At 41.5% G+C, this 26,509-nt stretch overlaps 1 protein-coding gene across 2 annotated transcripts in view; it reads right to left on the bottom strand.

Annotated features, from left to right (window-relative positions):
• The window catches only part of TMTC3 (transmembrane O-mannosyltransferase targeting cadherins 3), a 34,938-nt gene that overhangs the window by 5,510 nt on the left and 2,919 nt on the right, over positions 1-26,509 (bottom strand). The window contains exons 2-14 of one of the 2 annotated variants that reach the window (XM_083573423.1): positions 26,030-26,140; positions 21,427-21,521; positions 20,226-20,441; positions 17,909-18,127; positions 15,327-15,426; positions 13,882-13,997; positions 11,546-11,718; positions 9,921-10,173; positions 8,057-8,205; positions 3,401-3,521; positions 2,248-2,359; positions 1,417-1,520; positions 217-386 (exon numbers count right to left, since the gene is read on the bottom strand). In XM_083573423.1, the coding sequence (XP_083429549.1) occupies positions 217-386; positions 1,417-1,520; positions 2,248-2,359; positions 3,401-3,521; positions 8,057-8,205; positions 9,921-10,173; positions 11,546-11,718; positions 13,882-13,997; positions 15,327-15,426; positions 17,909-18,127; positions 20,226-20,414 (1,706 nt within the window). In that variant the 5' untranslated portion in view covers positions 20,415-20,441; positions 21,427-21,521; positions 26,030-26,140. The remainder of the gene's footprint in view (positions 1-216; positions 387-1,416; positions 1,521-2,247; positions 2,360-3,400; positions 3,522-8,056; positions 8,206-9,920; positions 10,174-11,545; positions 11,719-13,881; positions 13,998-15,326; positions 15,427-17,908; positions 18,128-20,225; positions 20,442-21,426; positions 21,522-26,029; positions 26,141-26,509) is intronic. The other variant, XM_083573422.1, reaches the window with a different exon arrangement.

Genomic DNA, 26,509 nt, shown 5'->3' with positions numbered 1-26,509 from the left:
CTGTAGACCAAAACGGCTGGAGGGCACCAGGTTGGCAAAGACTATAGTAGGTTATGAGGCACTTTCTTCTGATCAAGGCCCAAGGTTATAAAGAGATAGCCCTCTTGCCCAGCTGTGAGATGTCTTAAAGCAATATACCTTGCCCCTTTATTCACTGCACACTATTTTGCTTACATTAATGAATGCCTGGAAATATCTCAAAACATAAATAAATACCTGCTTATGTACGCCTGTTTGAAGTCTGGCCTCATGCTAATGGCTTGGCGATATAACTGGTCTGCTTCTTCAAGGCGAGACTCATTCGCTCGAATCAGGTTTGCAAGATTGATATAAACATTCAGGTGGTTAGGAGCGACTCGGGCAGCGTATTTTTTACCTGGAATAATCTGATAGCAGAAGAAACTGTTCTTAGGCCTTGAAGGCATTAAACTGAGCTGAATGACAAGATCTTAGTTGGTCTCTAAGGTGCTACTGGGCAATTTTTAAATTTCTTTTATTTATTTTGACAAGATAATTTCTTAAATTTCTTTTATTTATTTTGACAAGATCAGTGACAGTGTCCACACATATCTTTAAACCATAGTTAGGTTTATCTATAGTTTAACGGTTGAAGGACACAACATGCTGGTGCACAGTTCTTCCCTTCTGCTACATGGCTTGGTTTAGCATCTGAACTGAAGCTCATAGTTCATTTCCCTTGACAAATCATGAGCAGCAAGCCCAAAACAAAACATTGGTTACGGTTCATTTTTTTGGGAGAGAAAACCACAAATCTCGCTTTGTGTCTAACACTAAGGAAAATAATAACTTAGCTTCCAGCAGCAGGGACTACGATTTTCAACCTGTGCACCAGTATGCTTGCCCATTCAGCTTTCAGCCATGGTTTAAAGTGACCTGCAAACCAGGGCTATGTAGTAAAAACAGCAGATTTATGTATATATATCTTTTTAAAACTGCTTAAACAAAGATATATCTCAAAATATTATTATTTGCAAAGAAAGAGCTACTTCCAATTGCACCAAAAGTAAACATGTCATTGCAAAGCCATGCAGTGAATGACCTGCAGGCAATATCTAGACTGCATCATTGTAATTTTTTAAAAGGAATGCAGAAATTTTAGGAAGCAGAACAGAGTTAAGTTCCACTGCTACCACTCGGGCAGGCTTTCAAAGATTTGCTGCTCCACACTGTATAAAAGCGACTGAAATTCTGGATCTTGATGAATCGTGCAAATAAATGCACAGCTTCTTTTGACCATAATTTTATACGTTTTTCCAAGATAATGGAAAGGTTAAGTCAGGATGCTGCAATCCACACAAATAATTAATGAAAAGGAAGAAAAAGAAACTCCGCTGCTTTTAAAATGATATTCCGGATCTACTGAAAGTGCATTTGAAGAGCTGTTGTCCTACTTACTTGTGGCATCAATGATTTTGCAATCAGGTAAGATTCTTCAGCTTCTTTGGTTCTGTTTAAGTTTTTATAAGTCCTTCCTACATTCATGTGGGCACCAATATCATCTTCACATGTAAAGAAACAAATATTCATATTTCTTTTCCCATAAAAACATTTGCCTTGGGAATAATGTTAAATGGCATCCGAAGATATAATAAACAGGCACAAGTTTTATTCAGAATACAACACCTATGCCAAGTATGGTTGACTACAATTGTCTGGTTCTCATATAACATAAAGCCATCATTTGCTAAAAAACAAACAAAACCTTGGCTTGTTCGATTGTCCAAACCCAGCCCAGTGGCTTAAATGTTTGCGACCAAAGAACCAAAATCTGAAGACATGGTTTCCTATTGGCTCACAAACCTTAGTTCGTTTTAACTATGGCTTGGTGGAATGTGCAATGCTGTCATCTTTCCTTAACCATAGTTTGTTTGGTCATCCCCACTCTAGACACTCACCAGCCATGAAGGCACAAGCCAAGAATAGCTGGAAAATGAACCAAACTTTGCAGAAACAAGGCATGGTGTGAATGTCTTCTCTGACTAATATTGTTTTACAATACAGTTTAGCAATAGCTAGGTGAAACAGAGAAAACCCCTTTCAATACCTTTTTTGAAATATTGCTATTATTGAACTGAGGATCCAAAATAAGCTAGCCAGCCATACACCCTCGTAAATAATACAGACCCCCTATGACTTCACAGTATTAAGCAGTCTGTAATTATGCAAAGACAGAGTAGAATCTTTATTTCCTGGCCAGTCCCTCCAGAAAATTGTTTCCAAACTCACCAGGTTGCACTTGGGTGGCTTGTATGAAGAATCTCAATGCCCTTTCAAAATTCTTTTCATTTTCCAAAGCATGGCCCACATTATTCCAGAGTTTAGCATTGTTCTTATTTACCTGACCACAGAGAAACAAACTTAAGTGCATCCAACACAGCCATGTGCCATACAAATTTAAGTAATGCAATTTTATTGATTGTGAAAGCGTTAGCCTATCTGCCAAATCCTTTGGACTGGGTGGAGGGGAACTGGATAACACCCATATCCAACAAAATAATTGTCCTCATGGAATGACTTCTCCAAGCACAAGGGCACTTTCCCTCTCTCTCCCCCCACATTATCATTCCCCTAATCTGCTCTGGAGTTCCAACACCAGGTGTTGTGCAAGGAAGCGAAGGAAGGAAGGGGGGGGTAGTTCTACTGCACTTGTGGAAGTCGTTTGGTGCACACTATGATGTAGGGTTGTACTCAATTAAGTCCCTGTCTGTGTAGGACCGTCTTTCATACATGGGAGTTCCATGTGTGCACTGTAACTTCAAAGGACTTTTGAAACTGAGCTACTCAATGCAGAGAAAAAAAATCTACAGAACTCATAATAGAAAAATGATTTTTTTTAACTCATGGTGGATTACAGCAATGCACACACATATTCCCTAGTGGAAGAAAATGCCTGTAGCAGTCTGTTAAATCTAAAACAGGGGTAGGCACAACAATGTTTCCCTGTAATATCCAGGTATCCTTTCACCCTAAATATATTTCATGTGCGCTTGGGAAATCTGACTCCTCTATCTACTTTCTTCCTATAGAGACTCCATTGAGATTTAAACCGCAAGTTGTATTTTCCCCAATAGCTTTACCTATCAAACAACAGATATCTCCAACACAACCCCCTTTAGAAGTTCAGATTTCAATTCAACACTATATTAAGGGGCTAAATTGAGGAACCTTTTCTGGGTTTGAAGAAGCCATAAAACAATTTTATTTTTGGATGTGTACTTTTAGATATGAAGCTCAGAGTTTCACATTTGAAGAAAAGACACCAAGAGAATTTGGTCATCCTGGGCACCACTGTACAGAACACACCCAACAGGGTTTTTACAGATCTGAAGTTCTTTTCTATGATGAAAAGTAAGAGAAAGTTGGAATCGCAATATTGTACCTTCAAGGCAGACATGAACAGTGTATATTCTGATTCCCAGTCCCAGTTCCTGTGCAAGGTTTTTAAGGCATGGATAAACAGCACCAGAGAGAGGCAAACCCAGGATAGCTTTCTTAGGACACTGTTTGGGAAGAAAAAGGCGGGAGGAGCAAGTTTAAAAAATACATTTAATTCCATTTTTATCACTGGATGATAGACACCCCAACCGTGCAAGCAAATACCAGACTTCCCCCATATGAACCCATCTTACTTTCTTGGCCACCCCCACCCAAGTCATGCATTTACTCCAACTTTTCACACTTAGTTCCCCACTACAGTACAGAGCCTGCCGCATGGAGTTGCCCACATAGTTTCAAACAGCTTGGAAACAAAGCAAAATAAAATACGGATGTTAAGGTGCCCGAAATGTTCTGAACCTGCAGCTGATTTTTATCCACCCTTCAAACTGGGGATTAAGACTTTTCAGAAGTCATTTCTGCTCTTAATGCTATAATTGGTTATATCCTTTCATTCAATTCTCTGAGGATTTTGTTAGGATGCTTGGAAGGCTCTCTGTGTTGAGAGAATTGTGAACTGGCTTGACGTCTGTGAACTGTGGCTATAATCTTAACTCCCCATAAATGGCAGGACTCTTAATCCTCCAACTGTCAGATAACGGCTTTCAAAGATTTGGAATCTAGCTGTAATGGCCAAATTAATGAAGACGTCCGCCTACACGACAAATAAACAGCAATCTGAAACATTTGACCAGATTTCTGTAAAGAAAAGTTAATGGTTTGGGACACTTAATAGCAGTAAGGTATTTCTGCTGCTTTTGTAAAAGTTATTCCTTGTCTGATTTCTTATTGATACTATTTTCCAGATTTAAAAATACCAGCACTAATACTGTGCTTCATGGACCAATACCAATAATTCTGCTGTTAATGTCATTCCAGAAATTCTGTGGTTTTATAGTCCTCATCCAAGAGGTAATCTAAATAATTCACAGACAAGACATTAGTAGGGGGTAAACAGTAGAAGGGACCATGAGCAGCAGGAGAGAGGGCAGACAACAATTAGGCGGCAGCAGCAGAAGAGCAGGGAGGATGAGGTTAGTTTATGAAGGGAAGTTAGAGAAACAGCACTAAATGTGAAGGTGCAAAAGGCAAAGCAAAAGGAAACAGACCATTCATCTGAAGGGTGGGAATCAGAATAGGGAAAAGAACAGGTGATTTATAATTTAAATAATGAGTAAGAAAATACCACTGAAAATTTAAATGTGACATTAATGGGGGCCTCTTTTAATTTTAGGGTAGTGCCCACTTCCCACCCATTGCAACCTTAACATCTGCTCCAGAGAGTCTGCAGCAGATTTGAGAGAGGGCATGGAGGCGGACAAGGGCAACTACACACAGATGTCACCCTAAGTACTGAAACTTCCATGCTGATCCTTGTCGATAGATAATGATCACCTTGCTTTTAATATCAAAGGACAGAGAGCTTGAGCAATGTTTAGGCAACACTGAATAATGCACTAAGAAGTTGGAGAAGCACAACATGTAGAGAGTGGTTTTCAAAGGTAGATCACAACTATCATATTCCACCATCTACCGTGTTGTTTGTGTGCTGAGACAATAACCGGTTAAGCAACAGCTGCTGGTACAATTCACACGGGGCTGGAATCAGAACAACGCTTGGTGAAAACCGCATTACTGTGCCACAGATTCAGAATTATTGCCATGTATTGATTCACTGTGGTTGTGATCCCATCAGAAGCATGTATTGCAATTTACATGCCTCTGTTCATGTACATGTCAAGGCTGCTGATGGATTTATGGTATCTTCCGCACTCATGGGGGGAAATGAAATAAATTACCAAAATGATGTGCTATTTTACATCTTGCTAAGCTCTTAAGACGGATTCAAATGATTAAGGCTAGAGAGCATGTTTGGTATTCACAGATATTACTCTGCGTCTATATATAGCCCCTGATATTATGAAAATGTACTTTTGAAAAGGAATTTTAATTACCTAATAAACTGCAACTCATTTCATAATAATGATTAAAAATCTGTTGGGCGGGGGGGGTGGGGGCGGATCAGCAACTGATAGTATCTCCCCCTCCAGTAAAGTCAAGCTGGAACAGATTCTCCTTAGATACACCTAATTTACATTTTCTTTGTTCTCATTCTTAAAAAGAGAGAGCAATGTAAGAGAGAAACAAAATTAATCATTTGTTTCTTTGATATAAAAAGATCTGAGACTAATTATTAGGATTAGCGTGGCTAGAAGTGTAATTAGTAAGCTGTAACAAATACCTTCACACCAAGTACAATGTTGGAAAGCAATTATGGTTCTTTCAAAGAGATGTTGAAAACATATCTGACTCTTGGTTTGAGAACACAAAGCCTGATCTAGAGATCGCTCTCTGTGTGCGCATCTGAGGTGTAGATATAGATCTTCTGCTCATGCTTTCCCATTTGTGTCAATGGAGGTATTGTGCATGCACACACATTATTGTGGCGTATGAAGGCTAAGGCCCCTTCTTTGTCCTATATAGGAAAATAGGCAGGCAGGGTGACCATGTGGCTCAGTTCAGGGCAGGGATATTGAGAGGATAGGGATATTGCAAGGATTCAAGAAGGGTTCCTTGCCTACTGGAATCCTTGGAATGAGGTTCAAAGCAAGAAGGGTCCTGTTTGCAGGGAAAGTGCCCTTGTGCTCTTCAGCACACAGAAAGGACACAGGTGGCAATGCGCAAACTGGTGGACCCTGTTTCCCTACCATGGATGGGACTACCATAATCTATAATGCAACAGTTGCCCAACACAAATTAGGGTAAATACAGTCCTTCCTGATCCTCACTGCCCCTACGACAACCTCAAGCTTCCATAGGAAGTCACCTATGTCCAGCTGGTCCTGACTGTGTGTGTGTGTGGGGGGGGGGTGTCATACAATATGGTCCCCCTCCCCACAACAATGCTATTGCCGTCTATCAGGAAGAAGCATATCCCAATACCAGGAAAAATATACAAAAGTTGCACAGGTTTGGGGTTGATCAATCATAATAGAGATTGATACGAGGTGACCATACCACACTCACTTGCTCTTGCCTGTACATGTCTCCCTGTCTCTCACAGACCACACTCATAGCTACCATTTCTCACTTACCATTTATGCCTTTTCCTCTCTCACACGCCACACCTCCTTCCCACAAAGACCACACACACACTTCTCTCTTTCCCTCTCTACCACAGGGAACCTCTCTCAATCGCATCCCACCCACAATATTCAAGCCTCTCCTCCTTCCCCATTTAGAAAAACTCCTCTATGCACAAAAGAAGTGCCAGCCATTAATACACAAGGGCCACCAACCTGGTCCTGTGGGCAATGGTTTAGTGATCCCTAAACTATAATGTCTGCTGGTGAGATGTATTTTAGGAAATTACTCTTTTAAACAAGTATGGATTTTAAATCATGCCTCACGAAGCTGTGCAGTTAAACTACAATGGAGACGACTCCCCAATCTGCTTTTCCTTCCTTGTTCCAACTTATGGAAAAGCAGGAGTTCTGTTTTCAAATTGAAAACACAACCATTTTATAATAGCCACATGATGTTTCAATTATAAGAAGTGCTCAATCAAATATAAAAAAATCCCTTTATCATATTTAGTGGCAAATTATATGAAGCAAACACAAATATGTAATAGCTATGGGAACCGAGGGAAAGAGAAAAAGGGGGGAAAATTACTCAGTGTATAGGATGTACCCAAAATTGTTTTCAACAAATACTTATTCATTTTTGTTTCAGAAGGGTATTTACCATTTTATACAGCCTTGCATTTAAGCACTTGCCTGGTAGTCAAAGTGACTGCATGTAGGTAAGCATATTACAGGAGGAATAGAGTGAATGGCCAGGGAAGCAAAGCCCTCTCCATGCCAACCATTAAAAAAATGTAGTGGGCTGCTGCAAAAGGGATGGAACTGCCTGTCTTCCCTCCATCAATCCCAAGGCTAGTGAACATTTTCTGCAGGCTAGTAACTTCTGTAGAATTGTTTATAAGACTGATTTAACAGGGCAATCCTCAGCGCCACTGAGTTCACGTGAACATGCTTCCAGAAAGAGTGTTTTAAGGTTGCAATCTTGTGCACACTTTCCAGGGAGTAAGCCTCATTGAACGCAATGGTAGGTAGGCAAACATAGGTGTCCACTGCAAATTACTAAATAGCTACTTTCAAAATATTTTTACATTTTAAACAAGGCAATTGCATGCTATGCACACTGCATACAACTGTGAGAGATTTCCACCAGACTTTTAAAAATGGTATTACTTTGTACTGTGTTGATTTTGTTCAAGCTGCATTTTTAGAAAGAGTGGGTTATAAATTCTTAAATATTAATAGTAATTATTGTTGGAGCTTTATCCTCATATTGAAGGACAGAGTAGCAGTTGTCACATTTGTCACAGGATATCCACAAAAATGGCCTCCTGGCCAAATAGAATGACACATAAGGGCGCATTAACCCATGACTTTGCTAATCATGTTAATGGGAAAAGATGGTAAAGCGAGTTAAGAGCTTGAGCCACAGAGACAGCTGCCATGCATGCAACGCCACAACATTAAATTGCCCTGTGAACCCCATTCTCACCCGCAAGCAGTAACTTTTAACCTACCTGTTGCTTGAGAGCTTTTTCCACCCATGGGCTACTAGCATGCAGAATCCCATGCTGGGAACATACAACACTCGCTCTGCTACTACGAAGCCAACAGGAAAAAAAAGGTTGGAGGCTGGGATGAATGGCAACACTATTAAACAAAGCGCCTAAAAAAAGCAAAAGAAAAAAAGACACACAAACACTAGCTAGAATTGCAAATTGTGCATATATTCATATAACTCACTACATTTATTTACCACCACCTTTCTTCTTTGGCACTCTGACATTCATAATAAAATAACAATAATTCTGAAGTGCAAACTGCATGCCTTCAGTTCTACCGAAACCATGACCAACAGTACACTTTATCAAATCTGTAGAACAAGTGAGCTGTAAAATGAACGGAAGAAAAATCTTGTTATGGCTTCAGCTGATCCAGATTGCAAGACATGCCTACTCAAGAGTCCTGAATCGCCCTGGGGACTGCTCCTATATTGAATTTTGTTTGAATTCTCACACCATTTCTGTAGCAGGGATGGCTGTTAACAAGTAATAGAGCAGCTGCCAGCATCCTTGCTGTTCACAAATTTTGATTCATCCCTAGAATGCGCGTGTGGGGGAGAGAGAGAAAAAAATCATCCTGTCCTAATGTTCACACTGTTCCTGGTGCTACTGGCATGATGTCGTCGTAACCTGACAAAAAAACTTTGCTGCCAACACGGCCCACATTGCGTGAACACATTACCGAGGGGGAGGGGAGGGATACATTACAAGGGGCGATAAGAGTAGAGGGGGAAATCGGCAGTCACAAAAGTACACTGCAAAGCAGACAGTGCAAAGTTAGAGATACACTGAAAAATGGGGCAAACTATTGACAAACACTACATACCATGCAACCTTAAACTATAGCTATACAATGTACCAATTTGATGGTTCAAAAGCATGTCAAAGTGCAAGTAGATAAATAGGTATGGCTCCGGCTGGAAGGTAAACAGTGTTTCCGTGCGCTGCTCTGGTTCGCCAGAAGCGGCTTAGTCATGCTGGCTACATGACCTGGAAGCTGTATGCCGGCTCCCTCGGCCAATAAAGTGAGATGAGCGCCACAGCCCCAGAGTTGGTCACGACTGGACCTAATGGTCAGGGGTCCCTTTACCTTTAAAACATTCTTAGGAGCACTGATCTAACTCAGCTTGATATGTTGTCATGCTAAATAATAGAAAGCCATGTTAGGACCTACTAGGTGGTGGTAACAAATATATAAAAGAGAGTTAATTTAGGGGTTCCGTTCCTGGCCCTCGAGTTCGTCAGCGGACCACATGTTAGTCCATTCTATCCTTTTCCAGGTCCAAAAGGACCCACATGTCAGTGAATTAACGCAAAATGGTCTAACAAAGGAAGCAAGGTAGTGGAGGTGAATGAGCACATATCTAGCAAGGATCAATTAATATGAAGCAATGGAATCTGGCAGTGCAAGTCCCTGGTGCATGGCCCCTAAAAGGTGTATGAACACAGCTCATACCCAAAGGCTCTAAAAGGAAGGAAATGGATTTCCCTGTTAACCAGTTTAAGCAGCACTTTAAGGAATCATTCTATCAACACTAATGCATCTTCATTTTCTGGCACTCAGGGCCCTTTGATGCGTCTAGTGTTAGACTTAAAGAGCTTCTCAGAATCAGATTCATGAAGAAACCTGCAAAAAAGTTTCCATTATAATCTGAATATGGATATTTTCAGGTACAGTGGCAGGATAGAGACAGGCACCAGGAGACTGGAGCAGGAGAAGAGTTGTCTGAAAGAATACCCAAGATGATTTTCTCCTGTGAATTCTGGTCATGGACCATTCTTCCATTTCAATTCTAAATCACAGTGAGACATCACTTACCATCAACACAGTCTTGGAAGAATCTCCAGCATAGCGGAGACTGAAGATGAGCAATGTTCCCAAAAAGCAGAAGAAGGCGATGGTGGCAACATTTCTGATGTCTAGAAGAGATTCTACCAAAGGTATGGTGCCCATCGTCCAATCACAACATAATTCTGAGGGATTAAGAAGCAGCCAGGCATTCACAGGAAGGAGGTAGTTGAAAGTCAGCTGCCTTGCAGGAGATGGACTGACGGCAGCTGGGTTATCAAACCTAGTTCAAAGCAACAACAAAGGTTCTGTTTTAAACCGTTCTGAATAACAGGAGATCCCAAGACACTGCAAAGAACAGCAGATTCTGAACTTAAATCATAGTAATTTGCCGTAAGAAAAGTTGGAGGAGAAAAATCTTGAAATCTCCAACTCCATAATTGATCAAGCTTTGCCAAGATTAACAAATATAAGCCATGGGCCGTAACAGTTAAGTCAATCTGACAGCGTATACTCTTTCTCACTGCTGATCAGCGACCAGAATGGATTAAGGAGAACCTCAGAGTGTACTGAAGTCCACAAGTGAATCATGCAAGAGTACATCTGGCCTGCAAGGGGGAGGCTACATGTGCCTTCTGATTTCTAACAGCTTGTGTGTAAGTCCCTTTGCCTTCAAGTCTTTGCAATGACCTAATAATGAGTCACAAGTAGAGGTCAAGTTGAGGCCTGTCTGTTCCCCCAGAAACTCCTTCAGGAGCCTCACCTTAGAACAAAAACCACTGAAGAAAAGAGATAGCCTAGTCATTGTCCGGTTGCATTCTTATCCACCTGAACTACTATAAAATAGAATCAATCTGCCTCATACATTTTGTCTCAATAGCATGAGCTACCAGTGTAGAACTGTGCTTCTGTCAGAAACACACATCAGCCATGCAGCTAGTCATGAAGAACAAGGTTGAAGTATTACCATGAGGTCACTTGCAAAAGAATGGCTAGCATTCTGAAAACCTTTTAATTAAAAAAGTTGTTTTATTCCACCTGCAATGACAGAACTGGCCATGGCTTGGAGTTTGAAAGATGAGCCACAAGAAACTTCTTCCCTTCCCTCTCTCCTAGTGCATTTGAAATGAGACTGGAAGCTCCCACTTCAGTTTTAGATTAACCACAGTTAACAGGCATGCTGCCTAAACCCAAAACTGTGGTTATTAATCTCTATTACGGTCAGTGAAAATAAGATCTCTTCATATCATAACTATGGTTAGCAAGAACAAGTAAAGATTAGCCAGCGTGGAAAGCTGTGGTTAATCTAAAATGTACACAAAACCTTTCATATCCTTCCTTGTGGCTTTGCCAGAGGAGAGGGGTCGTTCAAGCCCAAGACTTGCCGAGGCTCATTGTGTAACCCTAAATTGTGATTTAGTGGGCATTTGGTGAGAACAAGATGACAGACAAGATGGGCCGCTGGACTGAACCAGCAGGCTTTGCATAGCTTCTTCTTAAGGACATGAATTAGGGACATATCTTAGTTTTCAGAGAAATCTAACGATATAAAAGAATATCAGCTCTGCAATAAATCCAAGTGGACACCTGGTGGAAACTTACTCATCACCAAGTTGTAATATTTCATAATGATATACTGGGTCCTTTTTTTTTACCTTGTAAACACTGGCAACTGCGACTGAATGACCTGGACTCTGATCACAACAAGAAGCAGAGTACTGAACATCAGAACTATCAGCTTCAACAGCATTTGGAGCATACAGTAAGGAATGCTGCCTTTGCCTCGGAGAATCTGTAGCACTGTATCCCAAAGAATAGGCAAGGTATACTGAAAAAAAAGGGGGGAGAGAAAAAGCTTAGTTTTCAAGCAAAGTAAACCTTTCACTGCCATTCACTGCCATGAACCAACACCAGCAATGAATACACAGTTATGGTTAGTTAAATCGATAGACCAATTTTGAAGTTCCCCAAACAGCGTACAATAAAAGCGCAAGCAATAAAGTCACATAAAGGCAACAAGAGGCAGCATAAAGTAAGCACAGCCATAAGTACTGTCCACGAGCCTTGCAAGAGTGAAGTGCTTCTATGGATGCCATTAATGGTTTGCTGCTGCTGTATTTTTTATGGATCCCAGCTGCTGGAAGCTTTTGTGGTGGCTCTATTCAGCCAAAGCAGCCTCTGCAAAGACTCCATAGCTGCTGGGCCATGCAGTGCCCCTGATTTCATGTACTTCGGAGGTTTGCCAGGCTGGGTTGCTTTCTCTGGGGAGTCGTGGCATGGCAGCACACAGGAACGAGCCATCCCATTTCCCAGCCCCCGCCTCACTTACTGAGGCTGTGCAGCTGTGGCAGCTTCTGGTGAGATCTCCGGGGAACCCGCCACCATGCAACCCCAATGGTGGAAGGGCACCCATGGGAGTGCCGCCCCACAAGATTTTGCCACCCAAAGCGGCTGCTTCAGTGTGCCTCATGGGCAGTCTGGCCCTGGCGGTGTGGACTGCACACCTAGTCATCGCCAAATCATTAAGGATCCCCCCTCCCCATTTGTTGGATCTCAGACAAAAGATCTTTCTGAAAATAAAGGCCTAACTATTCTGCTTTAAGGGAGAAAGATGCCTACCCACTGACCCATCCATCCTGCCTGCCTGTCTGTCTGTCTGTCTATCCCAAAGAATAGGCAATATCTATATCTATATCTATATCTATGTATCACGGGTGGCCAACCCATGGTCCTGCCCAGGAGTAGGAAGAAAAACACACAACCCAAAATCCAATTTGTGACAGTCCCCTGCCCCACAATGTTTATTACCAAAACTTGCAAAGTATCTAAGAATGCAGATATTATATAGACACACATTGTGAACAACTTCAGAGAACCTTTTCAGTAAAGAAGAGAACGAGGTAGATTCAAGGAACGTGAGGATAGCATGTTTTCCAAGTTAATTTTAAGGACTGTGGGGGGGGGGGGAGGGGAGGAAACTTATTTGTCTCATTCTTAACCACCACAATTATAACTTCTAAACCTTGATTAAAAAGTCTTAAAGTTCACCAAATTAAAAAGTCGGCGTGTTTTAAATTGAAAACATTTCTATTGATATTTTGTTGGGTGCTTGCATGCTCCCCTATTCCCCTATTGGCTCAGAAGTGGATCTCTAGAAATATGAAAGAGTCTGCGCTCTCCTCCCCAGTTGCTCCGCCCTTCTCAGAAAAGCTAGGATTTTGTAATAGGGTGGAATGATGCTAAGGAAGTTCTGTTCAACTGGCTAAATGGGAGGGATGCTTTCAAAACATCTCTAGATGGTGATTAATCTTGAATTGCTTTGAAGACAGGTGAAAGAGGATCCTGAGAGACATTTAATGACTAGGAAAATAAATCAAAATCTTAATCAAGAAAGACACTGAAAAGCGGTTATATGTAATCACATGATATTATGATGAGGGCTGATCTGAGGAGCCAAAATATTTTTATTGGTTCAGGATGATGGGTTGCATTTATTAAGCTTGCTTGGTTTGATTTGTGAATAGAAATCATGTGTGTAAACTGGAAATGTATAAAAGCCCATTTCTTTGGATGTGGTTCTTTTACAGCCTCCTCATTTTTGAGGCTGTCCCTATGCACATTTGTATTTCAATAAAGGCCTATTTTTTCACTTGAAGCCTGCATCCTTTTTATTTTTGGTTTCTGGGAGGGTAACCTGCAGTCTAGGAACCCCTTTTAAATTTTTCCAACAGTGGCACTGTACCTTGTGAGTCAACCAGCCTGGAATGTTTTCAGTCCGTCTGTTCTGGCACATCAAGACTGACTAGATTATCTTGAGGTGATTTTTAGTTCTATGCTGCCACGAACCTTTTGAGGGGTGCAAGCCACCCACCCAAGCATGACAAAATAAAATAAGTGGTCACATGAGCACGGCGTATTATCACAAAATTAGAAATGTGCACAATTCTTGGGTTAACCACAGGCTTAGAATGAGATTGCACGAGTTCCTTACCCCTTGAGCTATAAATACTTCATAGACACAACAGATTCCCACCACTGTTATTCCTTGTTCCTTACATAATGTTGCCACAGCCACCAGAAACACAGTCACTGCAATAGGAGTCCACACTGCAATGCAAAAGAGACAAACGGTTAGCTGGCAAAAAATCTAGGGAAAGAAAAAGGTCATTTGTAATTGCTGAGAGCATGACTAGCAATACTTTATGAATTGGGAGCTATCATCAATTTCCTTATCCTTTTGTAGACTAAATGAGGTGGACAAGCCAATCATACTGGGTTAAGCAAAGCGCATTCCTACTGCTAGTGCAGTGGTACCTTGGTTCTCAAACTTAATCCGTTCTGGAAATCTGTTCCAAAACCAAAGCGTTCCAAAACCAAGGCGTGCTTTCCCATAGAAAGTAATGCAAAATGGATCAATCTGTTTCAGACTTTTAAAAACAACCCCTAAATGGGCAATTTAACATGAATTTTACTTTCTGACGAGACCATTGATCCATAAAATGAAAACAATAAACAATGTACTGCAGTCACACAATCAATCAATCAATCAATCAGTAGCTGAACTGGGTTCCACACAGTTACAAAAACAAAACAAAAAGAGCCGCAAAAGCAAAAATGCAAAATAAATAGCAAAAAGAGACAGACCTCAGTCTAACACTCAAAAGGGAGCACGCTCAGTTTCCGAAAAAGGTTCGCAAACCGGAACACTTACTTCTGGGTTTGCAGTGTTTGGGTTCCAAGTTGTTTGAGTACCAAGGCATTTGAGAACCAAGGTATTACCTGTCCCGAAAGCTAACAATAATGTAGCATTCTAACCTACTGACACAGACTTAGAAAGCAATCCTTGTATACACTGCCTATTTTTGAAGTTTTTAGAGGTGGCAAGTAGGGCTTCTTCCTTTAAAAATGAACCTAAAAGCTGGCATTTTAACAAGCACATTCAGATGAAAAGAATCCATCCTAGCAGCTCCTTTCCCACCTGCAGCATCTCCAGGCAGAGTTGAGAGAGACTCCCATCTAAAACCCTGAAAAGCCACTTCCAGGCAGCATAGGCAATGCTGAACTGGTTGGATCAATGGTCTGACTCCTATGTTCCAATGGATAACCAATGGAAGCTTCCTATGTTCCTAATGATGTTTGAGGCCAAACAGGGTTTGAATGAGGAGTAAAAACAATCAGAATGCATTGATTTAAGAAGAGTGCCTCTTTACTCACACTCACCAATTCTTACCGGTAGTGTACTACTACTGGTATACCACTCATAGTAAGAACTACTACTACTAGGATTGCACTATTAGTACTCCACCTTTTCCAGAAGAAAAAGGAGCACCAGAGACCAACACAAAGGGAAGTTTTGATAGCTTTCTTTTGCGGGCTGCACCCTTAGAGGTCATTGTGTCTGTGAATAAAACTACATGACCCAAAGCAGGTATTTACCAATCGTGTTTTCTGGACCTCTGGACCTGGTATATGACAAAAAAGCAGCTAGGAAAAAGATGGAGGAGAGAAGCTCTGCTCTGCCCACTACACCAGTTACCTAAACAGAAGAGGAGAGAGTGATCATTAGGTAAATAAAATTAGGATGTAAAGACAGAAGATAAAAGCAGCTATGCAAGTGATGAACAAAGACTACAGGATAAATGCAATCCTTAGGGGCACCTGTACTAAAAGTAAACTGAATAAAAAAGCAAAGACAAGTGGCATGAGCTTCCACTACTTTGGTGACGGACGATGTCAAGTATAGCATTATTGTGCCCTCATGTGGCTGATAAATGGAAGTACTCAAATCCTAATTAGGATTGCTCTGTTATTTATGTACAAAACGTTGTGAGAAAGCATGCCGAACCAATGACATTTTCGGCGGATGCATTTATAGTCTCACCATGCGCAACATGCACAAGTGCTTGCTCAAAAAGACATGCATGCACCAATTTCCAGAGGGCTCAGCCTTTCCCAGGGCACCCTCCAAGGGTTACAAGACCACCACCACCATTCCCAAACACTGGTCACGCTGGTTGGTGCAGAATAAAGTTGTTGCCCAAAATATCTGGTGGGCAGCAGGTTGGGAAGACTAGCCTTTGCCATAATAAATGTACTGTTCATTTTTTGAGGCTTTTAGTAGCTTATAAAAGCAACACAGAAGAATATAGAACATATTCAGTTAGCAGAACCATCTCCCAGGAGTTGAGTGCTTGGAGTTTGACTGTTATAAACCTTCAATGTTGTTTATTTCTACAACTGATCAGCCATGTTTAGAACTTGCATTTCAAATCCACGGTTAAACTTCTACTCGAGTCCCACTCAAACTGATGGTACACAGGCTGGTGCTGGTCTGCAAGTCATTGGCTGCTCATCCTCAGCGACTCTAATACCCCATCTGTGAACTGCCCTGAGACTCCCAGGTATAGGGCAGTATATAAATTCAATAAATAATAACAACAACAACATCACAGCCCAGCTTGGGCAGGATGCTTCATGGACCAAATACAGTGGTACCTCGGGTTACATATGCTTCAGGTTACAGACTCCGCTAACCCAGAAATAGTACCTCGGGTTAAGAACTTTGCTTCAGGATGAGAACAGAAATCGTGCTCTGGCAGAGCGGCGGCAGTGGAAGGCCCCATTAGCTAAAGTGGTGCTTCAAGTTAAGAACAGTTTCAGGTTAAGAATGGACCTCCGGAATGAATTACGTTCCTGACCCGAGGTACCACTGTATGGTACAGGCCCCTGGCATATGGCGGTTGGGGCGGGGATTGCCAGTCCCCCAGATCAGATAGCTTGAGAAGCACTGCTCTACACTGATTTACCTGGCTAAATTCAGAAGCTTCAGTTGGTGCAGAAGGCAGCTGCCTGCAGGAACCAAGTGATGGGAGCACGTAATACCCTTTGCATTGGTTTGTTTCCTGGTCTAGTTCAAAGTGCTGCTTGCTACCTTTGAAGCACTAAACCAGGCAATAAAAAGCCGACCAGAATTCAACACCCAGCATTCCTGAGCCCTGGACTTTCTGGTTGGGGATGATGGGAGCTGGAGTTCCACAACATCTGGAGGGCATGATGCAAAAGCTAAGATATTGATGGCACTCACAGACAAAGTGTATCTTTTGAAAAGGGGCTCAAGGAGCAGTCAGGCTTATGAAACTACCCAAACTGAACATTGCAACAGGAAGAAAGGAAACTGCCTTATATGAAGTCAGACCCTATAGCTCAGTACAGTGGTACCTCCGGTTGTGCACGGAATCCATTCCGGAGCTCCGGTCGGATCCCGAGGAATTCGCAACTGCAGGTGCCTGTTCTGTCCATGCGCATGGTAGAGCGCTTCTGCGCATGCAGCGAAACCCGGAAAAATACGTCTGGGTTTGCCGCGTGCGTAACCCAAAGGATACGCAACCAGAGGTACCACTGTATAGTCAACATTGGCCATGAATCTCCAGGGTTACAGAGAGAGGACCTTCGCCAGTCTAGAAAAATCAGGGGTTGAATCTGGGACGTTTTGAATGCAAAGGATGAGCTATACCACTGAGCTTCAGCCCATGCCCTAACAGGGATGGAAAGAAACAGAGAGAGAAAATTAACATATTAATCTAGGCCATCATCCAAAGGATTTGTTCATGCAAATGCAAATGAACTATGTAGCTAGCAGAATTCTCTTTGTACTTAACCCTGATACAATTCCCACAGCCAACAAGGTAAGCTCATTTTAAAGACAAGTGACAGCTTACTTCAAATGCCTGTCATTGAAACCTACCACAGAGAAGATGACAAAAAAATGCTCCAGTTGTACTCTTGGAATTTTTTTTACCGTGCCAAACCAACTTCTTGAGATTGTTGGAATTTGAAAGTTGACAAATTCAACACACCACGGTCTGATTTAGGTCTGACTCAATACAAGGCCGCTTTCTATGTTCCTATTCTCCTTCCCAAGATAGATAGAAGACTGTCATTGCTGATAGTTTGTCATTTGTTGTTAAGAGAACTATTCTTTAACAAGAACTCAACAGAGCCCTTTCAGGCTTACTTACCGCTTCAGTGTGTATTGGGTGCACTGCAAAGAGTAAGGAAGCAACCAAACTGCTCCTGTTGTCCAAGAAAAGCTTACAGACCTTGAGGAAGACAATACAAACAGCTGCATGGAAGATGACGTTCAGGAAGTGGTAAGAGACAGCATTTAACTCGCTGAACAGGTAGTTCAAACGGAATGTGAGCACAGTGAGCGGCCTGTATGACTTGTGACTTCGCTCCTAAAAAACAAAAACACACAGACCCACGTGTAGATCGAACTGGGGGGGGGGGATATATCCATCTTTGGGGTAAAATAGCTCAACTAGAGCATAAAATCAGAAGCCTAAAAGCAAGACGCATTGCAAATAGTTGAGTCTTCCCAAGGCAGACACCATAAAAGAAAACCTCCCAACATTCAGAAAGATATTGCTCAGATGCAGGCTTCACAAATATGGTCACTAGCAGCAAAAAACCCTACCTTGAGCAATACAGTCGTACCTCAGCTCCTGAACCCTTTGGGAGATGAACATTCTGGTTCCCAAACACCACAAACATGGAAGTGAGTGTTCTGGTTTTTGAACGTTCTTTTCAGAAGCCGAACGTCCGATGGGGCTTCCTTCAGCCAATCAGAAGCTGCGCTTTGGTTTTCGAACGTTTCAGAAGACAAACGGACTTCCAGAACGGATTCTGTTTGACTGCACACACAAATCCTTGCCCCTGAGATTGCTGGGCATTGTACAGAATTCATAAGGAAGCCTCACACTCTACATTAATAAAGCTCAGCACAATGTGAGAACTTCCCACTGCTCTCCCAAGTTTGCTAGCTTGTGGAGAAGACTTGATGGAAGCTTGGGAGGTTCCCTGATGTCTTTCTGAGCTTTGGATGCATTCACCCCAATTCTGCCTGTTCACCCCAGTAGCATATAAAAAGAACCTGTCCCAACTCCCCTGCGAGCTTATGTCCTTTGATTATTTGTTTACTGCAAACCTTGCAGTTTTGCAGATGGGGCTCGGTGTCTAGATCATATAAGCAGAGCCCTGCAACAAACTGCTACAGATTGGAGGGCTTCTGTTCGGGGTTCCAGCCACTCTTTCCTTCTCTGTCTGTGCCTTGTTATATCTTTGTTCCTCTTCCTCTTAGTGGCCCCATTCCATTCCACTTCCCACCTGCTCTACAATCCCACACTCAACCCAATCAGACAGCAATCCACAGCCATCGAGTCCTTACTGGTGGTTTTGCTTTTTTTAACAGACATTTTGGGTGCTCCTGCAAACCTCATGGTTACCTTGCTCTGCCAATACCTCCCATCTTTTTTTTTAAGGGTCTGTTATTTTGGCAACATTTGTACAAGCTCATGAAGTCATGAATCGGACATAGAGAAAGCAATATTGCTCTTCTCTTGGTACTACAGCTCAATGTCCCTGTATTCCTTTGTGTCCAGGGATCAGCAACCTTTTTCAGCCGTGGGCCGGTCCATTGTCCCTCAGACCTTGTGGGGGGCCGGACTGTAGTTTGGAAAAAAAAACGAACGAATTCCTATGCCCCACAAATAACTCAGAGATGCATTCTAAATAAAAGCACACATTCTACTCATGTAAAAACACGCTGATTCTCGTACCGTCCTCGGGCCAGATTTAGAAGGCGATTGGGCCAGATCCAGCCCCCAGGCCTTAGCTTGTCTACCCATGATCAAGACTGTGAACATATACATTACAAAATAAAGTTTATGGAAGGTATAATACTGATTTTTCAGCTTTTCAAAAAATGTCATTAAGAACTTTAAAGTTTGGGTGTCGCAAGCCACTGGCCTACTTCAGATAATTATATATCAGCTTAGTAAAGGTAAAGGTACCCCTGACCGTTAGGTCCTGTCGTGGACGACTCTGGGGTTGTGCGCTCATCTCACTCTATAGGCCGAGAGAGCTGGCATTTGTCTGCTTACAGCTTTTGAACAAAACCCCTTCACTCCTCCTTTTGCAGGAGTAACATCTAAACCAAGAAATTTCTAACAAACCACCATTTCCCAATCTGGGAAGGTTGAGTTACTGGTTTCTGAAGGAGCCAAGATCTCAAACTAGTTCAAACTGTGAAATGTTCTGGTTCGTTTCAAGTCTGGTAACCCCACTTTCCCAGTATGGGTGGAATGGGAAATCATGGTTAGAGATTTCCTGACCTAATTGAAGCTTGCAAAACGGGGATGCAGACACAAGCAAAAAAGACCTCAATCAAAAACCAGTTTAAGCCAATATATGATTTTCCTAATGTGGCCAATGTTTCAGCTCAGCAAGACACTTAAAAAATGCTGTCAATATTTCTACAGGATGATAATCAGTTACCTCAGACATAGGAGTCCCCCAGAAGTCATTCAGGAAGAGATTTTTTAAAGGAGTAGAAGGATGCAAATCTTTGTTGTCCAAAATGGCTGAAACGTCGTCAAAAACAAAGCCACAAAACAGGCTGTTCCAATAGCAAGCTGCCACCACTCCAACTATTAGTGCAATTTCCTTTAGGTTAACATAAGCCATCTTCTCCGGAGCTCTCACAAATTATAGCTGTGGAACAGATTCAAACATGTCTTAACAATCTATTTTTTCGTAAAAATCGGCATTTGCAACTCAAAATGGCTGATTTAACTAGCACAGCCTTCGCCAACCTGGTGCCCTCCAGAGTGTTTAAATCCAAGCCATATATTTCAGTGCTCTCACCTACTGGTATTTTGCCAGTGCGGTCATATGAATGGTGCAAAGGAGAAACCTACAAACCTGAATCCTGAGATAACAAGAGGAGTCAGGGTAGTAGCGTTCATCCCTGTTTTAGATGGCGAGGGGATAAGATTTTAGTCTGCAATCCCATACCTGGGAGTCAGCCCTACTGAACACAAATGATGATTCCTTATGAGAATACATACTTAAGATTGAGCTGCTAGATTGAGTTTATAGGAATCATAGAAGCAGAGAATTGTAGAGTTGGAAGGGACCCTGAGGGTCATCTAGTCCAATCCCCTGCAATGCAGGGATCTTTTCCCCAACACGGGACTTGAACCCACAACCCTGGGATTAAGAGTCCCATGCTCCACCAACTGAAGTATCCCAGCAGTAAATAATTACTCCTAGCTCACAGCACTATAGTTTCACAGCTCTGTCTCTTAACCACCATACAGTGCTGGTCTCCAAAAGCAAATTTATGGAAAATTCAAACTATTCTTTCACTAGTTGTTCTTTGTCAGGGTTTCAGGTCATTTCCCACCCCCATCAGTGAGATCAGCCACATTATAAAAAAAATAATACAGGAATTAGTTGCAGATACTGGCTTCTATTAACAACCTGGGGTTCACATTCTGATCTCAGGAACAAAGAGACATGCCCCAAAATATCACAAAGAATGCTTGCTGCTAAAAATATATATTCAGTTTTGCTCTTTATATTAGAAGGAAACAACTACCTAGATTTTATTTGGGGTGTGCATGTCATAATTTAAAGCAGTATGAACCTGATGACCAGCGTCTGCTGAACATCTTTAATAAAATCTTTGACTCACGTTTCAAGCACAGTATCTCTTCATTTAAGCATTCTCTTCTTTAAAAATCTGTTTGGAAGTCACTGTGATCAGCACTGGATTTTTATGGATCTTTACTAGAAAAACAGAGAATAATAATTATTATTATTAGCAAGATAGTTAACATTTTGCTAAAAGAACTGTGATTTCCCCATACAATTGCAAAGCCCTTACACCCAGATAGTTGAAAGCTGACAAAATATATATTTTAAAATACTGCAAGGTGTAATAAACAGGATAGTATACAAATAATCATACATACAGGAAATAATTTAGGAAACCACTCTTTAAATTACTTCCAAAAGCATCTTCTGTTTCAATGCATAAATAGGGCTTTCCAACTGGCAAAGGGAACCCCATTAGTTTATATCTATTTTATAATTGATTTTATAGATGTAAATAGCTTAGAATCCAACTTGGCATATAAGCAATTTATACATTAATAAACAGTAACTAGTAACAATTTGAAGATACCTGTTTAACAAACTTGGCCTCTAATATATCAGAACTGGTATATTATTGTAGCATGTTACAATGTACATGTCCCAGATATACAGTTAAACATTTAGGTGGAGTGGGGAGGACATTTTTGGCAATTACCCCTCCCTACATCCCCTAAATCTGCTCCAGAGGATTGGGGGAGTCTCCAAGGGGCTGCAAGGGGCAGCGGAAGTTGCTAAACATTGCTTGCCTTCCTCTTCTGCTAACAGAAGCTTTAAAGTCAGTCTTGAAAGTGTGTGAAGAATGCTCAGAAGAGGGATCATAAACTCAGAGGTTTAGCCCATGCTTCACCCAGAGAAAATTCAATTTATGTCTGACTAGGAGAAACAGGTCAAGTTTTACAAAAGTGAGCAATATACCTATACTGCTTTAATTTTGCATAAAGTTCACATTTTCTTTGTGCATCTTTTTTTGGGGGGGGGGCGCAGAGTCAAAAATACACAGCATTCATAAAGATCTCTGTGCAAGAGCTCTTTGCCATTCACCTCACTGATCACAGCCAGATGCATATATTTGCACAGAGCAATCTAAAGCACCAATATGAATATGAATGTCTCTCCATTTGTGCAATGTTCTGCTTGCATATTTGTAAAGATATTTTAAAAATTGTCCAGTAGCACCTTAGAGACCAATTAACGCAGTTGGTCTCTAATGTGCTACTGGACAGTTTTTTATTATTATTATTTCTTTTGACTGCGTCAGACCAACATGGCTACCTACTTGAATCTTGCATATTTGTGTCCTTCAGAACTTCAGGTGAAGTATTCATTTCCAGTACAGTACACATTTATGCCATGGAATAAAAAATTGGGATGTGGGGTGGGAATTTTCTAGTGCTTTGCTTTCCCATGGAAATCTGTCCATTTTTTGAGTTCATTACTAATCATGCCAATTGCATGTACAGTATTCGGCAAGCTTGGCAGCAACCATTTTTAACTTAATTGACACAGTATAGGTAAAATTAACATGTTATACTAGATTGTTCTCTAAGGCATTATAAATTTTTCTGTGAAAATTGCTTCAATTTACTTAGGAATGTTTTCTATGCCAACATTTTCCAGAAAACACACACCCCTAACATTCTACAGCAGAGAATTAAAACATGCTTAGTAGGTTCTCTCTCTCTCTCACACACACACATTTGGTGTGATGCATAGGTGAGAAATCAGAAGACAGTGAATGTATCTCACACTCTGGGAATTAGAAAATAAAAACAACCAAACATCAGAAAGTTCACAAGCTGTCATTTAAGATCTCCAGAAAAACACTACAGAGGAGAAAAAGAAAAGATAAAAACCAACAAAGAGAACTCTGTCTTCTTTTCTTCCTAGTGCTATTTAAAGAGCAGTTAAATGGAGACCTGCCTGCCATAATGCACACAGAAGGGATGCAATTTTTATGTCAGGGAAGATGTCGCTAGGATATAGGCACCCAATGGGAAATGGGCAGGTTTCTAATACAAACTAACAGGCATATATAGGAGTCAAAATCTACATTGAAAATGGATCATTTCTAAAGAGCTAGATGCAGCTAGATTCTCCCCATTGTTAGCTTTTTTTAAACAAAACAAAAAATCTTCTTAAAGTTGGTATACGTGGTTCTCCTGATTTAATCCCAGCAACAACCCTGTGAGGTAGGTTAGACTGAGAAGCAATGATTGTCCCAAGATGAGCTTCATGGCTGAGTGGGCATTTGAACCCAGGTCCATCAAGGTCCTAGTTCCACACTTTAACCATGAGAGAAAACCATTTGGCATCCTCAGCTAGAGAAGCTACACAGACTGCTCTTGAGAAGACTACCTTTTGATCTGCCATCATGGACCAAGTTCTCACTACAGCAGGGATGGGGAACCTGTAGGCCTCCTAATGTTGATGGCCTATAGCTCCTATCACCCCAGATCGTTGGACATGCTGGATAGAATGGTGTGAGTTCAGAGTCCAACAACATTGGGAAGACCACAGGTTCCCCATTGCTGCCCAAAAGACTGGGCAGGTAACTGAGCCTTCATATGACCCATATGACTATTAATATCAATCAAGTACCTTCACTGTATTCTTATTGGCACCTGCTAGAAACATTCTTGTTCAGACAAGCCTACCCAGATGTTTAGAAAGCTGGTGCAAGTTTTAATTTGTTTCAGCCTGTTTTTGTTTTCACTTTTTGCATGTTTTAAACTATTGCTGTATACAGTGGTACCTTGGGATACAAACGGGATCCGTTCTGGAGCCCGGTTCACATCCTGAACATAACGTAAGACGCGACAGTGCGTCTGCGTGTGCTGCATTTAGCCACTTCCGCACATGCACGTGAAGTCATTTTGACCATCTGCGCATGCGCGAGCAGTGAAGCCTGGAAGTAACGCGCTCCGTTACTTCCTGGTCGCCGCGGAGCGCAACCCGAATGCGCTCAACCTGAAGCGTATTTATCCCGAGGTATGACTGTATTTTTTTTAGTGATAATATCATTGTTGCACCTTTTTTGGAAAGCACTTTGAGTTCTTTTCTATGATCAAGCGGTATATAAATTATATGAAATAAGTAAGTAGCTGACAAAGTAATACTTCATCCCTAGGCATGTACATGGACTACTTGTGTATTGGTGCACACCCACAGGAAAGGTCTCTAGAGACACAGAATGTCGTATTTCCCAGTGAATTTACCTTTAGCCTACTGTAGAGAACCTGGAACAGACAAGGATTTCCCATGAGTCAAGGGAGCAAGGGAATCTTTTGTTTACATCTTCAGCATCTTCCCATCTTGCTAACTAAGCTACAAATGATTTCACAATTCGTCTCAAACGAAGAGGGATTATGCAAGAGCAGGCAACTGGAATTATACCACTAGTCTTGCCCTTTTTTTAGGCCTCAAGGAGAATGTTTGCTACTGAAAATATTGTTTGCCTGCAAAGGTGAAGGAATTTTTGGGAGTCTCCCCTTCAGTAAAGGGTTTGACCACCAGTGCACAAAACTAATTGAAGACGTATGATCACTTAAAGAGTTGCTTGTTAAAACATCAGCTGGAATTTTTCTTTGTAGTGTCTGCAGATCTTGCATGTAGCCCAACAGGTGTTTCAAACATAGCATGTTGAGAAGATTAGAAAGAGAGTTGCCAGGCCTGGACTGGCCCTTTGGACATTACAGAGACAGCCGTGCTTCAATTCTTTCTAACATCCAAGGTAAGGATCTCCCCAAATGGAAGGGATCTTGGCTATGAGAAATAAAATGTGTTCGGAAAAATGAGTCATGGGTCTGGCTCATCCCTCTGTAGATTCACTCGGACAGCTCATGAACCATGGATTACATTTCAAATGACAATGCTGAGCACCAATGCCCTATGGGAGAACAGAAGTGTCTGGACATATTGTTGCACAAAACTAGATAGTATAACTAAGACATTGAATAGATCATATAGGGCAACTCAATGATGTAAATCTTCCTGAATTCACTCACTGTGAACAGAAAGATGTGTGCTACAAACTGTTTTGAGGAAGAAGCCTATTGTACACTTGCCTTGTTAAAATGTGAATGGTGAAAGGTTGATTTCTTCAAAATGTGGTAGTCAGACTTTTGCCTGCAGCCCAACAACTGAAGCACAGAACTCCAACTTTGTTTCAATTTCACTGATTACTTGGTTTCCAGGCTCCTTTCAAAGCCCAAACTCAGCCCTCCAGTTATTTTGGGACTACAACTCCCATCATCCCGAGCTAACAGGACCAGTGGTCAGGGATGATGGGCATTGTAGTCCCAAAACAGCTGGAGGGCCAAGTTTGGCCATCACTGCTAAACAGTCTTGAACCTTGCTACCTCAAGAAGGGTCTGTCCCAGAGCTGCTGTTCTCTATGCCAACATCTTGGGTGGTTATGTGAACAAGCATGAGAGACAGAGCCTTCTTGGCAGTAGTGCTTGGACTATGGAGTACCTTCCTGGTATCTTTTTATATGGAAACAAAACATGTTTTATCTTAGCAGGTTTCAACTGTATAATTTCTGCTGCTGGTTCTTATTTTTGATTGTTGCTTTTTGACAGGATTGCTTTAAGTTTATACTTTGCATAAAGGCAAAAAACTGGAAGATCTAGAATGCTGACCTTTCTGATGGTAATCTGACAAATATAGGAAGATGAAGTGCAAAATTGTAATATGAATCCATTCTCCACACCTGGTTGCACATAGTTATTCAAATCCAGAGGATCACACACCTATAAACATTTACAGTATGAGTTTGAACTGCTGGCAAACTTGTTTTCTCCTGCTCCAGAGGATAGGAACTAAACCAATGGCTTCAAGTTATAAGAAAGAAGATTCCAACTAAATATCAGGAAGAACTTTCTGACAGTTACAGCTGTTCAACAGTGGAACAGGCTCCCTTGGGAGCTCTCCTTCCTTGGAGGTTTTTAAGAAGAGACTGGATGGCCATTTGCCATGGATGCTTCAGTTGAGATTCCTGTGTTGAAGGGGGTTGGACTAGATGACCCTCAGGTTCCCTTCCAACTGTACAATTCTATGGTGCTTTCATTTTTAAAATTCAAACAAGCAACACCGGAAGTGACCTCATACTGAGTCAGTCC

Source organism: Podarcis filfolensis (genome assembly GCF_964270895.1).
Source record: "Podarcis filfolensis genome assembly, chromosome: 10".
NCBI lineage: Eukaryota > Metazoa > Chordata > Lepidosauria > Squamata > Lacertidae > Podarcis > Podarcis filfolensis.
This window is presented reverse-complemented; position numbering and strand designations above follow the sequence as displayed.